This window comes from Somniosus microcephalus, chromosome 1 (genome assembly GCF_052327205.1).
Source record: "Somniosus microcephalus isolate GS21.2 chromosome 1, FLI_Smic_1.0, whole genome shotgun sequence".
In the NCBI taxonomy this organism is placed as follows: Eukaryota; Metazoa; Chordata; class Chondrichthyes; order Squaliformes; family Somniosidae; genus Somniosus; species Somniosus microcephalus.
The window spans coordinates 218,075,494-218,092,768 of NC_140987.1; the positions used below are offsets into that span (position 1 = coordinate 218,075,494).

Consider the following 17,275-nt stretch of genomic DNA (forward strand, 5'->3'; position numbering starts at 1 on the left):
AATAAACTACATGTATTGGGGCTTCAGTGAGGAGCTCTGAAATTATAATTCATTAGTACAGTGGGATTGGCTATGGACCAATAGGTTTCCAACCCACAATTCTCACGTTTCAAGAACCAGATCATGTCCATCTTCAGCTCCATCAGAAAGTCAAGCAACTCAAAGCCTACAATGGGCCAGAAATTCGTGACCAAATGCGTGAGTACGGTCTGGGTACTCACGCATCTGGCCGTTGGAAATGCCGGCGTTCAGCATGCACAGCGCATGCGGGGAACGCCGGCATTTCCAGTCCTCGGAACGAAGGGGTTCATAGGCACAGCGCGTGCGACTGCACAGGCAGCGCTTGCGCAGTGAACTTCATAGATTTCATTCATGGATTCAGTGAGGGTAAGTCCTTACAAGTTACACTTGAAAAAAGCAGGTGTAAAGTTGTTCCAAGGCTGCGGAGGAAGATATATTTTATCGTGGAGCTTCTGAAAGGCAATATTTTTGTTTGGGAAAGGGAGGGAAGTTATTTTAAGAAATTTTAAGTAAGTTTTAAAGTTTAAATTTTTTTTTTTTTTTTTTTTTTAAAACGGGTTTTCAGAACGGTAGGTAGAAGGAGCAATTGTGGCTGTGTGAATGGAATGTGAAAATGAGTGTTCTAAAATGAGTAATGTAACATTTCCAGCACTTTTAAGAAAGAAACTTTTCATCAGTAATAAGTAATTATGTATGTATGTCCGCATATATTCCTTTACGTATATGTATGTATGTTTTATATTCCTTTACTTATGTGTATGAATGTATGTTTTTAATTATGATTTTCCAATAAGTTACTTTCTCTGAAAGTCATAATTAAATAATACATTCATACACATAAGTAAAGGAATATATACATAACACGCAAAGGAATATATACAGACATACATACTTTCAGAAGCTCCACGATAAGAAATATCTTCCTCCGCAGCCTCTGGAGCAACTGTACCCATGCTTTTTTCATGTGTAAGTTGTAAGGACTTGACCTCACTGAAAGCATGAATGAAAGCGGCGAATTTTACTGCGCACGCGTTCTGCCTCTGAACCCCTTCGTTCAGAGGACAGGAAATGCCGGTTTTCCCCGCATGCGCTGTGCATGCTGAAAACCGGCATTTCCTCCGGCCAGACGCGTAAGTACCCCGACCGTACTCGCGCATTTGGAAGGGAATTACTGGGCCAACATTTTACATGTCAATAAAATGAAAAATTTAACAATTGCACGATTTGCCCCCTTGCATCTGCGACTGAGGGTCCAAGGAGGTGCATTGCGCAAGAGGTCATCGTCGTACATATCCTCACACTGTTCCCTTTCGGGAACTGTATGAAGTGGTGGAAGGGTTTATGGCCGTGATTAACGCTCATTCCGTGACCGTAACCATCTTTGAACCAGCCATTAGGGTGGTTAGTCCTATGGCGTGAGGGTTTTACGGGCTCCCACAACCCATCTGAGGGGGGGGGCCACCCACACCCACGGACGCAAGTATCCCGCTGGATGTCCACCCAGAATTTATAGTTGGAGCTCCGACTCCACTTGCCGGGACTGTCTGGAGCGGGGTTCGAAACCCTACTCCTTCTGGCCCAGCGGCGGGGATGCTTACTGCTACGCAAAAGGCCCACTCCGCACAAAAGGTGACACCCATACGTTTCCTGCGCCTTTTCCCTCCCCGTGACTGGAGCCCTATGCTGCCACTTGAAAGACCAAGCTATCATCTGCCCTTTTTGCGGCGCCTTTGACTTCTCATTACCAATGATGAGCAGGCGCTGCGCCTCCACCTCCTTGAGGAGATTGCTGAGGTCATCATCAGTTCAATTGTGAGTTCTTTTAATGCCGTGAATTGTGCTCATTCCAGCCATTTCACGTTGCTAATCGGATTGGGCCTTTGGCATAGCGGTAGGATCCCTGCCGCTGGGCCAGATCAGGGTAGGGTTTCGAACCCCGCTCCAGACAGTCCCGGCAAGTGGAGTCGGAGCTCCGGCTCTAAATTCTGGGTTGACATCCAGTGGGATATTTGCGTCCGTGGGTGTGGGTGGCCCCCCCTCCTTGTATAGCTTGTGGGGGCCCGTAAAACCCTCCCGCCATAGGACTAACCGCCCTAATGGCTGGCTCAAAGATGGTTACGGTCACGGAATGAGCGTTAATCATGGCCATAAATCCTTCCACCACTTCATACAGTTCCCCAAAGGGAACAGTGTGAAGACACGTATGACGACGACATTGCTAAATAAATAAATGGAATTTAAAAAATTCTTTTAGGGCTTTTAAAAGTCTTTAAATTGCTTTAATTCTGTTTAAAACTACTTCAGATTCTTCAAAATAATGTAAACATTTTTAAAAGTTTATAAAAGTTACCAAAATCTTCAAAAAACTTCCAAAAACCTATTTAAACTGCTGCTTTGCATGTAAAAATGCTTAGCAGCTTGGCAGAAACATTGGGGGCGTGTCCTGTGAAACTGAGACCTCAAGGGGCGTGTCTCAGTTGCACAGCGCGCTACAGGCTTCGCGCTGGCTGCACTCCTGGGCGGTGTGACGTCATACGCTGCCCGGGATTCTTCTTTTTGAAACACGAATTCCAGGCGTCCCTGGAGGTGATCGGCAGGTGCGTCGGGTAAGTGCAAATCGGGACCTTGCACGCGCGGCAAGCCCCGTTCACGAATTTCTGGCCCAATAAAATACACCTCCATTGTCTATTCCACTCATCACATATCAAGGAACATAAAGTAAAGCTAAAACATGTTCTCAGTTATCTTGCTTTTTCCATTTGCTCTGTTCTAATCATTTTAGAATTTTATTTTTGATAGATTAGAGCTAGTACATAAAGAGCAGAGGTAAATTCCTTACATTCTGTAGCAGAAACTCCACCACTGCAATCTGTCCATGAGCTGCTGCCCACATCAGTGGAGTAAAGCCTTGCTCATCTTGCATGTTTAGCAGATTGTCTAGAAATTTAATAAAACAGGCATTCACTCCACTTCACAGACATAACTACAAACTCAATGGGTTTTGAGGTCAATTTACAATTTCTGTATCTCACTGGTGCAAGTCATACAACACAAGCTGTTAAGAACGCACCTTGCTCTATACGGCTCGCCAAATAAAGTAATTCCCCTTGTGCTGCCAGCTGATGTACAGACAAAGCTATGAAAATATATTTAAAAAAGTAAGTGCAGAATAGAAATCACAAACTATTCAGTAAATGCAATTATTCCATATACTTCACTTTCAGGAGCAAGTTTCCATGAGCAGTATTTCCCTTAAGATCTACCAGTAACCAAAATCACACACTCCCCCTCCACACACATAATTTTATGTTAATTTTTTTCACTCCAAGTTTTCCCACTGTGGAGCCCGACCCCATCATGCTAATGCATGCACATCCTGGCAAATAGCACAGATAGTACTGATAGGTGCCTGAAAACAGGCTTGACTACTTTATCAGCTGATGAACAAAGACAAACAAGAGAAAGGAAATAAGTTACATTCATTTAAAAATATAGGGAAGGTGAAAACACACCATAAAAGAATTTGGTCCATTCTTCTGAAAGACAATAACCTGTTTGGACTTTGGCAGTGGTGAGCTATCTAGTCTTCATGCACTCATGCAACAAACTGCCTTTATTATTAATAATTATGTATAATTATACATATTAAATCCAAGGTCATTTGGATGCAAATAAATTATGTTTACACCAGACTTACAGTGCAAGAGTAAAGGTACTGCAGAGATTTCATTTCCACGATGTTTGTTAGTCAGGGTTGTTGACTGTTTAATGGGTGAGAAATGCTTGGTCACCGATGGCGTGTAGACATGCCTTACTTGAATTCCAGGAGGAGAGGTGTGTATGTTGCACTCAGCTGCAAACAACACAAGTAAATTAACACCTGAAGAGTGGTATTAGAATCATAGATGCTTACAGCACAGAAAGAGGCCATTCGGCCCATCATGCCTGTGCTGGCTCTTTGAAAGAGCTGTCGTGCTTAGTCCCACATTCCCGCTTTTTGTCCGTAACCCTGTAAGTTGCTCATCCTCAAGTACCTACCCAACTCTGTTTTAAAATTAATTATGGAATCAGCTTCCACCACCTTTACAGATAGAGCGTTCCAGATCTCGACAACTCAATGAAAAAATTTCTCCTCATCTCCGCTCTGGATCTTTTCCCAATGAGTTTGAATCTATAACCTCTATTTATTGACCCACTCGCCAGAGGGAATATTTTTCCCTATTCACTCTATCAATCATCTTGAAAACCTCTATTAGGTCACCTCTTAACCTTCTCTGTTCCAAGGAAAAGAGTCCTAACTTTTGCAACCTCTCCTCATAACTGAAATCCCTCATCCCTGGTATCCTCCTAGTAAACCTCCTCTGTACCCTTTCTAAGGCTTTACAATTTTCCTGAAGTGTGGTGCCCAGAATTGTCCACAATACTCCAGCTGAGGCCTAACTAGTGATTTATAAAGTTCTGAGCATGATCTCTTTGCTTTTATATTATATCCCTATTTAGACCATTGAGCCATTTATGATTACTTATCCTGTTCACAAACACTAATCTTCACTATTTCAGGCAAATTGCAATTTTTTACTCACTCATGAAATGTAGAATAGATAGAAACTGGGGGAAAAAGTACTTAAAGTGGTCTTCCCACATAATCATTATGTTAGCTTTTTTGCTTTATATTGTTGCTTGGCTGTGCCTCTTCCTTCAAGTCAGTGATCAGGCCACAGAATAATGTAACAACATTCCATCTCCTCCCCACCCACAAATCACAAGAACATTGCAGGAGGATAAAATATCACCCAGCCCACTGAAGCTTGCAACTTTAGTATCCAATCTCTCCTAACCTACTGTCCAGAATTTGGGAATAGGAGTATATTTGAATTTGCATTGATTCTACAAAGGTGTAATGAAAGGTGAAGAGTAGAAAATTAAAAAAGGATATAGCTTAAGCAAGTGGACAGAAGGATAGTAGATGCAGTTTAACATATAGCGTGAGGTAGTAAACTGCGACTACAGTCTAAATGAGGGGCACTAAAGGAGGAGAGCGAACAACAGCATTTGGGGTTCTGGTATGCAAATTATTAATAGCTAGTCTGCATATGCAAAGGGTAATTAAAAGATTAATGGAGTGTTGGGCATCATCACAAGAGGGGCTTTTTCACGAGAGGCACAGAGTATAAGGAGCAGCTACTGCAGTTGTACATAATGCTGTTAAGATCTTATTTGGAATATTGTGTTCAATTTTGGTCACCGCATCTCAAAAAGATAAACTGCGCTAATTGACTGCAGCGTTTGTCTGTGTAACAGTGACCACACTTCAAAAGTTATTCAATGACTGAAGAACTTTGAGGCGACCTGAGGACTTGAAGAACACTATAAATACAAGTTACTTTTTTTCTTCAAGAAAGTCCACCAACCAGGTTGATATCTGGTTTAAAGGGACTTAGCTTAGAAAAAGTGTAACATCCTCACCGACACCTGGGAATCCCTGGCCAAGATCGCACAACGTGGAGGAGAAGCATCCGGGAAGGCGCCGAACACCTCGAGTCTCTTCGCTGGGAGCAAGCGGAAGCCAAGCGCAGGCAGCGCAAGGAGCACATATCAACCCAAGCACCCCACCCACCCGCCCCTTCAACCACCGTCTGCCCCACCTGTGACAGAGACTGTAGGTCCCGCATTGGACTCAGTCACCTGAGAACTCATTTTTAATGTGGAAGCAAGTCATCCTCAGTTCCGAGGGATTGCCTAAGAAGAACTTAGCTATGATGAGGCATAAGAAATAGGAGCAGGAGCAGGCCATTCGGCCCCTCGAGCCTGCTCTGCCATTTAATGAGATCATGGGTGTTCCGATTTTGGCCTCAACTCCACTTTCCTGCCTGTTCCCCATAATCCTCGACTCCCCTGTTACTCAAAAATCTGTCTATCTCAACCTTGAATATATTCAATGACTCAGCCTCCACAGCTCTCTGGGGTAAAGAATTCCAAAGATTCACGACCCTCAGGGAAGAATTTCCTCCTCATCTCCGTCTTAAATGGGTGACCCTTTATCCTGAAACTATGCCCCCTCGTTCTAGATTCCCCCACGAGGGAAAACATCCTCTCAGCATTTACCCTGTCCAACCCCCTCAGAATCTTATGTTTCAATAAGATCACCTCTCATTCTTCTAAACTCCAATGAGTATAGGCCCAACCTGCTCAACCTTTCCTCATAAAACACTTCCATCCCAGGAATCAACCTAGTGAACTTTCTCTGAACTGCTTCCAATGCAAGTATATCCCTCCTTAAATAAGGGGACCAAAACTGTACGCAGTACTCTAGGTGAGGTCTCACCAGCGCCCTGTACAGTTGTAGCTAGACTTCCCTACTTTTATACTCCATCCCCCTTGCAATAAAGGCCAATATTCCATTTGCCTTCCTAATTACTTGCTGCACCTGCATGTTAGCTTTTTGTGTTACATGTAGGAAGACACCCAAATCTCTCTGTACCGCCGCATTCTGTAGTCTTTCTCCATTTAAATAATATTTTTCTTTTCTATTCTTCCTACCAAAATGGATAACTTCCCATTTTTTCACATTGTATTCCATCTGCCAAATTCTTGCCCATTCACTTAAACTATCTATATCCCTTTGCAGACTCTTTGGGCTGGATTTTCTCAATGGAGACGAGTTGGAGGCGGGACTGCTGCTTGTCGTGTCAATGTCCCGCCTCCATCCTTGTCTGACCAACCAGAGGGATTTTCCCGATTGGCCTTGGTAAGCCCGCCATGCGGGCTCAGCAGGCCAATTAGGGAGGAAGTCACTGACAGAGCAGGTCAACGTCAGACGTGCTATCTGTCAAGACTTCTTGGAAGAAGAAATGTCAGCTTCACAGAGCTGTCAAACACGGACATTCTCTGTAGTTTGATGAGTCCTTGTGTTCAGGACTCATCGAGGATGTCGGGTCGCCCGATCCAGAGAGGATGAAGGCTTTAGGAAGAAAACAAGGTACGTGAACATTTTTTTACACTGATCACTCACATACGTACCACTCCACACTTGCACCCATCATTCACCTCTACATCTTACTTCCAGGTCCCTCCGACCGCCACAGACCTCCTTCACGTCTCCTCCAACCAGGCGGGGTTCTCCGAGGTCGGGAAGCTTTCACCTGTGAAGGTAAAATGGCACTAATACTTTTTTCTGCCTGTTAACTAACAGGCAGTTAAAAGTATTTAATGCCTTTCCCGCCTCCAGGAGACGGGACCTGAAGCAGCACTTCTTCCCGCCTCCTGGCAAAAGGGCACGGAGGCGGGATGAGGGCGGGTTTGCCATCCGCCCCCACTTTCTGTTACTTTACTAGTAGTCCCGCCTCCATGCCCGCCTCCTCAGGGCTTGGAAAATCCAGCCCTTTATGTCCTCCTCACAACTTGCTTTCCCACCTATCTTTGTATCATCAGCAAATTTGGCAACAGTACACTCGGTCCCTTCATCCAAGTCATTAATATACATTGAAAATAGTTGACGTCCCAGCACTGATCCCTGTGGCACCCCACTAGTTACAGATTGCCATCCTGAAATGACCCATTTATCCCGACTCTCTGTTCTGTGTTAGTTAGCCAATCCTCTATCCATGCTAATATATTACCCCCAACACGATGAGCTCTTATCTTATGCATAACCTTTTATGTGGCACCTTGTCAAATGCCTTTTGGAAATCCAAGTACACTGCATCAACTGGTTCCCCTTTATCCACCCTGCTCATTACCTCCTCAAAAAACTCTAATAAATTTGTCAAACACGATTTCCCTTTCATAAAACCATGCTGACTGTTTGATTGTATTTTGATTTGCTAAATGCCCTGCTACTACTTCCTTAATAATGGATTTGAGCATTTTGCCAATGACAGATATTGGGCTAACTGGCCTATAGTTTCCTGCTTTCTGTCTCCCTCCTTTTTTGAATAAGGGTGTTACATTTGCAGTTTTCCAATCCGCTGGGACTTTTCCAGAATAAAGGGAATTTTGGAAGATTACAACCAATGCATCCACTATCTCTGTAGCCACTTCTTTTAAGACCCTAGGATGCAGGCCATCAGGTCCAGGGGACTTGTCAGTCTTTAGACCCATAAGTTTGCCTAGCACTTTTTCTCTAGTGATAGTGATTGTTTTAAGTTCGTCCCTCCCTTTTGCCCCTTGATTTTCTACTATTAGTGGGATGTTTTTAGTGTCCTCTACTGTGAAGACAGATACAAAATATTTGTTCAATGTCTCTGCCATTTCCTTGTGTCCCATTATTAATTCCCTAGTCTCGTCCTCTAAGGGCCAATATTTACCTTAGCTACTCGCTTCCTTTAGGCAGTATATTAAACTTGAGTTATATTTCCTATAGATGAAGCGGTAAAGGGTTATCTGATCGAGGTGTTTAAAATAATGGCCAGGTACATATGGGACAACTTTTCCTTGTAATAGGGGAATCCAGAACAAGTTGGTTAGAAACAAATTCTGAAAAAAAAATTCTTCCTAATATCTATTTTAAAATTATATTTCACTAACATAAACTACTAATATGTCCTACTTTGCATATTCTGGTTTACTCCATCTAAAACATTTAATACTTTGGATGAGATCCCCATCTTTACCGTCTTCTCTCTATACTGTAGAGACTGAGCTTTTCTAATCTTTCATCATAACTAAAGCCTTTACACCTGGGATATTTTGGTTTCTCTTCTCTGCACCCTGTCCAATACATGTACATTATATTGTGTAACATGGTGACCAGACTGAACAGTGTTCCATGTCTGGTCTGCCCAGTGAACGTAGATCCTTAGCATGACCACTGTAGAACTTGTTCTAGCTATATCCCAGTAGGTTTTAAGTAACTATGCTTTAGGTTTTTTTAAAGCCCAACTGAGGTGACCGTTGTATATTATCCAACACCTTTCACCCATTTCTAGCTTTTTTCCACAAGTTTATTTCCAGGCTATTAAACCCATTGGCATCTCCTCTTTAGATTAGTATTAGCATACTCAATCAATAGCCTTCTCCTGTTGTTCTCACCTTTCCTTTGTTTTAGCCAAACCTATAAAAGGACTCGCCTTAATTCTCTCTCATTTCTGATAAAGTGTCCCTACCCAAAATTTTAACCAGTTTTTCCTTAGTTGATGCTGCTGTTCACGAGTCCATCTAAAATACTTGCATATTACCTACCTTTAAATAACACGGAGGCCACTTCGAGGTCAGAGTTCACCTGATCTTGAATGTTTTTACTCTCTTCTTCATTCAGAGACTTCACAAATCGAGAGCAGACATTCATATCAAATCTATTGGGTAGGACAAATTTCATTCCCATGGCAACACTGTGGGAAGGACCACCTTCTGCATGAATATCTGCATGTGGCTCCACCTTGATGTATGGAATTTCAGCATAGGTAGAATGATTCTCGTTTCCACCTCTGGAGGATTCGGCTTCAGTGGTTGGATTCTCTACTGCAGCCATTACTGCTCAACTCAGTTGGTACAATCTGCTACTCCATCTGTTGGTACAACATTGAATTACAGCAGGTCAGCCAATGTATAAAACAAAAGCCTGAAGATACAAATTAATTGTGCCCACGTGAATTGGAACACTTGGTTAAAACAGTTAGAGGAATACCATGAGACAATGCTACACGTACCAAATTAGCAGACATTGGCTCATTTGCTGGAACTCTCACTTTCGAGTCAGAAGGTTGTGAATTCAAGCACCACTCCAGGTCTTGAGCACATATTCTACACTGACATTTCAGGCAAGTACTGAAAGATTGCTGTATTATCAGGAAGATTGCTAATTCTCACCAGCTATTTCTCTCCGGTATTTAAATCCGCTTATAGGTATTAAGTCATTTACCCGACGGTTTGGGTATTATTCCTGTGGTTTAGGTGAATGTTAGTGATCCCATAACACTATTTGAAGAACAGCAGGACTGCAGCAGTTCAAGAAGGCTCATCACCACCTTAAGGGCAATGAGCGACGGGCAATAAATGCTGGCCTTGCTAATGACACTCATATCGTGAGAATGAATTTTTAAAAAATCGATCCATACTGCTCCATTGCCTCTTATACCATATACCTGAATTTTTGCACCAAGAGGATACCTACTGAAAGATCCATATATACTACATCTATCTTTATGTATTCAATTAGTCATTTCTTCAAAAAGCACGAGTAACATTGTCAAGCATGAATTGCCTTTAACAATTCCATGCTTGCTGGTCTTGAATATCTCACACATCTCTAAATGCTTATTAAGTTGAATGCTTTAATTTCAAAAACATGGATTATAAGAGTTTGCCCACAACTGACATTAGACTAACTGATCTATAGTTGCCTAGTTTATTATTTTCTCCCTATTTGAACAGAGGTGTTACATTAGTTATACCCCAGTCCTGGTCATAATTTGCTATCTAAGGGAGGATTGAAATATTTGTCACATCATCTGCTATCACCTCAGCAACTAGATGCATGCCATCAGGGTCTGGTGACTTAATCACCTTCAGTTCTGCTAATTTGTTCAGAATCAATTCCTTTCTTACATTTACCTGGGACATTTTTCCTATCCTCTTCTAGCACATCTGCATTCTCACTTACACCATAATTTGTAAAAACTGAAGCAAAATCGATATTTAGTATCTCTGCCATACCTTCAACCTCCACAGCAAGATTCCCCCATTCATTCTTGAGTGCTTTTACTCCCTGTTTCTGCACTTCACTTCCCCTTGTTTGCTCGTGGAGGTTACCCACCACCAAGGTGTTATCATTGTCACAGGTAATCAGTACTGAATAGTTACCAACTGCCTCTCATATACACTTCTATCTTTCGCATTTCACTGGCCCTTGCTGCTCAAGACTAATCACAGCAATAAACTCAAATTTATAGAGCTAGAAATTCGTTATAGCCAAGAAATGGGTAGTGTTTAGACTAAAAAGGGGGAAAAATTCGGTATCGCCCATTCTGGGGCGCTAATATCGGCCGGGCGCAAAGTTTAGCACCCGGCACTAATTATCGCCTCCGACTGCAAAATTTGCCTCTATCGCCCCAGGAGTTGATTTGAGTGCTACGCACCTCTCAAGGCGCAAACATCAAGGAGCGAGGTGCTACCTCAGAACACTACCGAAGCTCAGGCGATGCCAGTTACCATGAAAGCCAGACACACTGGCGCCATCCAGTTATTAAAGGGGAGGGGCCATCTTGCTGGCCAGCCACACCCTGCTCATTGCAGCCTTGAATCTCAGCCTGGAGAGACCTCTAAAGCAATTGTGTTGGAAGCACTAATGGATAGGCCCAGGGAAAGAGCTTGGCGCTTAGGAACCTCAAAAGTGGTGCTGAGGGCCAAAACTCCTTAGGACAGCATTAAACCAAAAATTTTGCCGACAAGAAAAGGCAGGAAGCGCCCGCCTTTAAATAGTGCTTCCCCAGCCCCTTCCCGACTTGAAGACGTTCCCCCCTACCTGTCGTTCCTAGCGGCAGGCACTAAGGCAGGGGGGCGCGACTCAATATCCGGTCCAGGGCGCTACACGCTTGACTGACGTCTCGATCTGCGGGCGCAGGAGATCATGGCGGTAGTGTTTAGCGCCACCACAAAACGACTGGTCAATTTCGCGAGCTGCGCTAAAATCGCCACGCTCGGGCACCAAGTTCCTAGCGCCCCCGGAGGCGCTAACCAACCAAATTATCCCCCCAAAATGTTTAAGTAACACCACCTGAAAATCATCTAGGATGCACACAAAATTCGTCCTTGCTCTTCATTAAAATGGTTGCAGTCATAATTCTCGTCTAAAAGCTCAAGCTCATTGGCATTACATTGAAAAGCTGGACCAATATTGGGGGCAGTCTAAATGCAAGTAATCATTGCCACAGGCTTTTTTCACTACTTGAAGGGGAGGTTCATTGATGCTGCAGCACCTCATTCTCAACATTGTTGGGTGGCACCAGAGGGACTGGAGTGCATCATCACCCCCGGGTATAGAATATTCATTTACGTAATTTGTTAAGTTTCCTTTTAATTTGTTTAATTTACAGTCTTTACTGGTTGTGCCCCTTTAAAAAGGTGCCACATGCTGAACTGCTGGCATTAAGAGTCAGCATTGTTGGGTCTGCAGCTGCCTCAACAACCATAAGGAGGACAAGGAGAAGTAGCACCCCAGGACCCACACACAGTGCAGGAAGAAGTTTAACAACTTCACACAGGTAGTCAGGGTGAGTGAAGACTTCAACAAATGCTACATACCACCATCTGTACCACAAGCGTCACACACAGCTCAATGCACCACAACCCCAGCACTCACCCATCGTCAATCTCTACCTGACAGCTATTTAACTATGGCAGGCACAAGGGTCATTAGTTATTAGAATTCATGTGATATGTTTATAGATTAAGTGTGTTTGGAATATTTTGCGATCTCTCTCATTTCACCTTTGTGTCCAGGAGGACGCTGTGATATGGCATGAGACAGGGATTGTATGATGGGGATGTGATGAACTATGAAGATCTGGGGCTCCATTCCAGTGAATCAGAGTCTGATGAGCCGGTCACGGACAGCCCGTCCGGAAGACTGATTGTCTCGCTGCCTCCGCCCTCCCTCCTATGCCTCCTCCTGAGGTGGTCCCGCAAACCCTGCTGGCCAGGGCTGCGCCCTCATGATGGCCAAATTATGAAGTATGCAGCAGATCACCACGAAATGGGACACCTGCTCCGGCACGTACTGGAGGACTCCTCCCAAGCGGTAATGACAGCAGAACCGTTGCTTCAGCAAGCCGATGGTCTGCTCGATGATGTTCCTGGTGGCAGCATGGCTCTCATTATTTGATTGCTGGGCATGAGTGTTGGGGTTTTGGAGGGGAGTCATGAGCCAGGTGGACAGCAGATAGCCCTGGTCTCCGAGCAGCCACTCGTGAGCTTGAAGTGGTGGCTGGTGCAGGATGAAGGCATCGTGGTTGCTACCAGGATAGCGGGCATTGAAGTTGAGGATTCGCTGTGTGTGGTCACACACCAACTGCACATTAAGTGAGTGGCAGCCTTTGTGGTTACAGAAGATCTCAGGATTGTTATGCAGTGCTCGCAAAGCCATGTGGGTGCAGTCAATGGCACCCTGCACCATCGGGAAGCCCACTATCCTGGCATAGCCACATGCACACTCGTCCTGCTTCTCTCTGGTGATCGGGGAGCCAATGTAGTCCCTTTTCCTGCTGTAGAGCGCCTCAGTGACCTCCTGGATGCAGCGATGGATAGCGAACTATGAGATGTTAGATAAGTCTCCTGCTGTATACTGAAACGATTCGCTGGCGAAGAAATTGAGAGCCATGGTGACATTGACTGCCACTGGGAGAGCCATGGGCAGCCTGGAGGTCTGGTTGGTGAAGGGGAGCCTCCTAATACACTACTCCTCGCTTAATTGAAGGTACAAGAAGTGATGTCGGAAGACCCATGGCGGGTAAGACCTCCTGTTGAGAGCCCGGATGGCCCTCCTCCTCCCTCTGCGCACATATTCCTGTCTTTCTTGCTGCCTCTGCTCCCTCCACCATAGATCCTGGAGGGCGAGGTCACCTGCCAGTACAGCCTTCATGACTTTTAGCAAGTGTTGAAGGTTGAAGCTTTTCCAAAATAATTATGGAGTTTTGTACTTGCCAAAACACTCCCTGATACCAAAGAACCTTGAAATGATGAAAGAAAACTCCTGCAGTAGCAGGAAATAGCACACAGCTACTCAAACTTCAAAACCCTGTCAGGTGCGAGTGAATGGTGATGATCCCTTTAAATAGCTTCGCTGGAGCCAGCTTCCTGCTGCTGCACGCCACCTGAAGCTGTCGTAATTTCCTTGGCTGTAACGAAGTTGGGAAATCGGGCATCAGGTGAGCGTTGCACACTCACGGATGTCACGATCTCCGTGATGGCGAGGTCCCTGGCAATCGAGGTCAGTGGCAGTGCTACCGGCAAGACCAACATGGCGTGCGGCACTGTAACCGGCATCAGGTGTCGTTAGAGTTCTCAATTGCGTTTTAGCGTCATCTCGTGGCGCTAACCACACGAATTTCTCCCAAGCGCTTAACTTATACAATAGCCTAGCTGTCACGGGAAAAATCAGCCAATGAGAAAAGCACTCACCACACCATTAATGTGAACAATCAATTATCTCATTACTAGCTCAACCCACATGTAAGGCATCAAAAAGTTTAAAATAAAAACAGAAAATGCAGGAAACACTCAGATGATCACTTCTGATGAAAGGTCATCGACCTGAAACGTTAACTCTCTTTCTCTCTCCACAGAAGCCTTTTCATTACAACCTGTAAGGAGACATTGGCTGACCCAGTGTCATCAACCCAAAAACAAATAACAAAAGTGCCCCTTTTTTTTTAAAAAGGATACACTCAACTAAAAAACCCAATCATAAAAAAAGGAAATATATAAAAATAAATAATGTTATTTGCACGATCCACTCCAGTACCTGTGGTGTCCACTAATCGCAGAAAACCTCAAGCGTACTGGTGGATACCATGTGCTCCTTCTCCAGGGCCACCCGGGCACGGAGGAAGCCACGGAAGAGATGCAGGCAGTCAGAGCAATTCCCCCCAGGGGCCTTGTCCAACTTGGACCTGTGGATAGCCACCATGGCCAGGCCCAGGAGCAGACCCATGAGGTCCTCCAACCTGCCTGTACCCCTCCATACCGGGTGGCCAAAGATCAGGAGCGTGGGACTGAAGTGCAGCCAGAAGTTCAGGAGAAGCTCTCTCCAGAGATACTTCCAGCCTTTTCTGTTTTTAGTTCAAATTTCCAGCATCAACTGTATGTTGCTTTTTTAATCAACAAATATAAAGTTATTACAAGTGGTGATTGACTTTAATATACTTCATTTTAGCTAGCATTTATTGCCCATCCCTTATTACCCTTGAGAAAGTGGTGGTGAGCTGCCTTCTTGAAGCACTGCAGCCCGTGTGGTGAAGGTAGGGAGTTCCAGGATTTTGACCCAGCGACGAAGAAGGAACAGCGATATATTTTCAAGTGTGGACGGTGTGTGACTTGGAGGTGGTGGTGTCCCCATGCACCTGCTGCCCTTGTCCTTCTAGGTGGTAGAAGTCGTGGGTTTGGGAGGTGCTGTTGAAGAAGCCTTGGCGAGTTGCATCTTGTAGATGGTACACACTGCAGCCACGGTGGAGGGAGTGAATGTTCAAGGTGGTGGATGGGGTGCCGATCAAGCGGGCTTGCTTAGTCCTGTATGGTGTCGAGCTTCTTGAGTGTTGTTGGAGCTGCACTCATCCAGGCAAGTGGAGAGTGTTCCATCACACTCCTGACTGGTGCCTTGTAGCTGATGGAAAGGCTTTGGGGAGTCACTCGCCACAGAATACCCAGCCTCTGACCTGCTCTTGCAGCCACAGTATTTATGTGGCTGGTCCAGTTAAGTTTCTGGTCAATGGTGATCCCCAGGATTGTGATGCTGGGTGATTCAGCAATCGTAATGCCATTGAATGTCCGGGTGAGGTGGTTAGACTTTCTCTTGTTGGAAATGGTCATTGCCTGGCACTTGTGCAGCGCAAATGTTACCTGCCACTTAACAGCCTAAGCCTGAATGTTGTCCAGGTCTTGCTGCATGCGAGCATAGACTGCTTCATTATCTGAGGAGTTGCGAAAGGAACTGAACATTGTGCAATCATCAGTGAGCATCCCCACTTCTGACCTTATGATGGAGGGAAGGTCATTGATGAAGCAGCTAAAGATGGTTGGGCCTAGGACACTGCCCTGAGGAACTCCTGCAGCGATGTCCTGGGGCTGCGATGTTGTTGGAGGCCAATCCGTAACCAATTTGCTTTTGCCCATTGACTTCAATTTTACTAGGGCTCCTTGATGCCACACTCGGTCAAATGCTGCCTTGATGTCAAGGGTAGTCACTCTCACCTCACCTCTGGAATTCAGCTCTTTTGTCTATATTTGGATCAAGGCTGTATTGAAGTCTGGAGCCGAGTGGTCCTGGCAGAACCCACACTGAGCATCGGTGAGCAGGTTATTAGTGAGGAAGTGCTGCTTGATAGCACTGTCGATGACACGTTCCATCACTTTGCAGATGAAGTGGTAACTATTCGGATTGGATTTGTCCTGTTTTTTGTGGACAGGACATACCTGGGCAGTTTTCCACTTATTCAGATAGATGTCAGTGCTGTAGCTGTACTGGCTCAGGTTGGCTAGAGGCACAGCTAGTTCTGCAGCACAAGTCTTTAGCACTACAGCTGGGATGTTATCGGGGCCCAAAGCCTTTGCCGTATCCAGGGTGCTCAGCTGATTCTCGATATCATGTGGAGTGAATCGAATTGGCTGAAGACTAGCTTCTGTGGTGGGGACCTCAGGAGGAGGCTGAAATAGACCATCAACTCGGTACTTCTGGCTGGAGATGGTTGCGAACGCTTCAGCCTTGTCTTTTGCACTCGCGTGCTGGGTTCCACCGTTATTGAGGATCGGGATGTTCATGGAGCCTCCTCCTCTGGTTAGTTGTTTAATTGTCCACCACCATTCATGACTGGATGTGGCAGGACTGCAGAGCTGTGATCCGTTGGTTGTGGGATTGTATAGCTCTGTCTATAGCATGCTGCTTCTGCTGTTTAGCATGTATGTAGTCCTGCGTTGTAGCATCATCAGGTTGCCATCTCATTTTTAGATACAAAAGCAAAATCCTGCAGATGCTGGAAATCTGAAATAAAAACAGAAAATGCTGGAAATATTCAGCAGGTCAGACAGCATCTGTGGAGAGAGAAACAGAGTTCACGTTTCAGGTCGATGACCCAGTTCTAACGAAGGGTCATCGACCTGAAACGTGAACTCTGTTTCTCTCTCCACAGATGCTGCCTGACCTGCTGAGTATTTCCAGCATTTTCTATTTTTATTTCATTTTTAGATATGCTTGGTGCTGCTCCTGGCATGCTCTTCTACACCCCTAATTGAACTAGGGTTGGTACCCTAGCTTGATGGCAATGGTAGACTGAGGAAGATGCCAGGCCATGAGATTATAGATTGTGGTGGAATACAATTCTGCTGCTGCTGATGGCCTAGTGCCTAATGCAAGCCCAGTTTTGAGCTGCTAGATCTGTTCTGAATCTATCCCATTTAGCACAGTGGTAGTGCCACACAGCATGATGGAGGGTGTCCTCAGGGACTTCATCTCTGCAAGGTCTGTGTGGTGGTCCCGGTTACCAAGGCTGTCATGCACAGATGCAGCTACGACAGGTAGATTGGTGACGACGAGGACATACCCAGG

At 45.0% G+C, this 17,275-nt stretch overlaps 1 protein-coding gene across 4 annotated transcripts in view; it reads right to left on the reverse strand.

Moving 5' to 3' along the window:
- ankra2 (ankyrin repeat, family A (RFXANK-like), 2) overlaps positions 1-17,275 on the reverse strand; it is a 34,624-nt gene that overhangs the window by 14,563 nt on the left and 2,786 nt on the right. For 3 of the 4 annotated variants that reach the window (XM_085990294.1, XM_085990303.1, XM_085990284.1), the window contains exons 2-5: positions 9,202-9,527; positions 3,719-3,874; positions 3,092-3,157; positions 2,861-2,958 (exon numbers count right to left, since the gene is read on the reverse strand). In XM_085990294.1, coding sequence (XP_085846420.1) covers positions 2,861-2,958; positions 3,092-3,157; positions 3,719-3,874; positions 9,202-9,490 — 609 coding nt within the window. In that variant the 5' untranslated portion in view covers positions 9,491-9,527. The remainder of the gene's footprint in view (positions 1-2,860; positions 2,959-3,091; positions 3,158-3,718; positions 3,875-9,201; positions 9,528-17,275) is intronic. The other variant, XM_085990313.1, reaches the window with a different exon arrangement.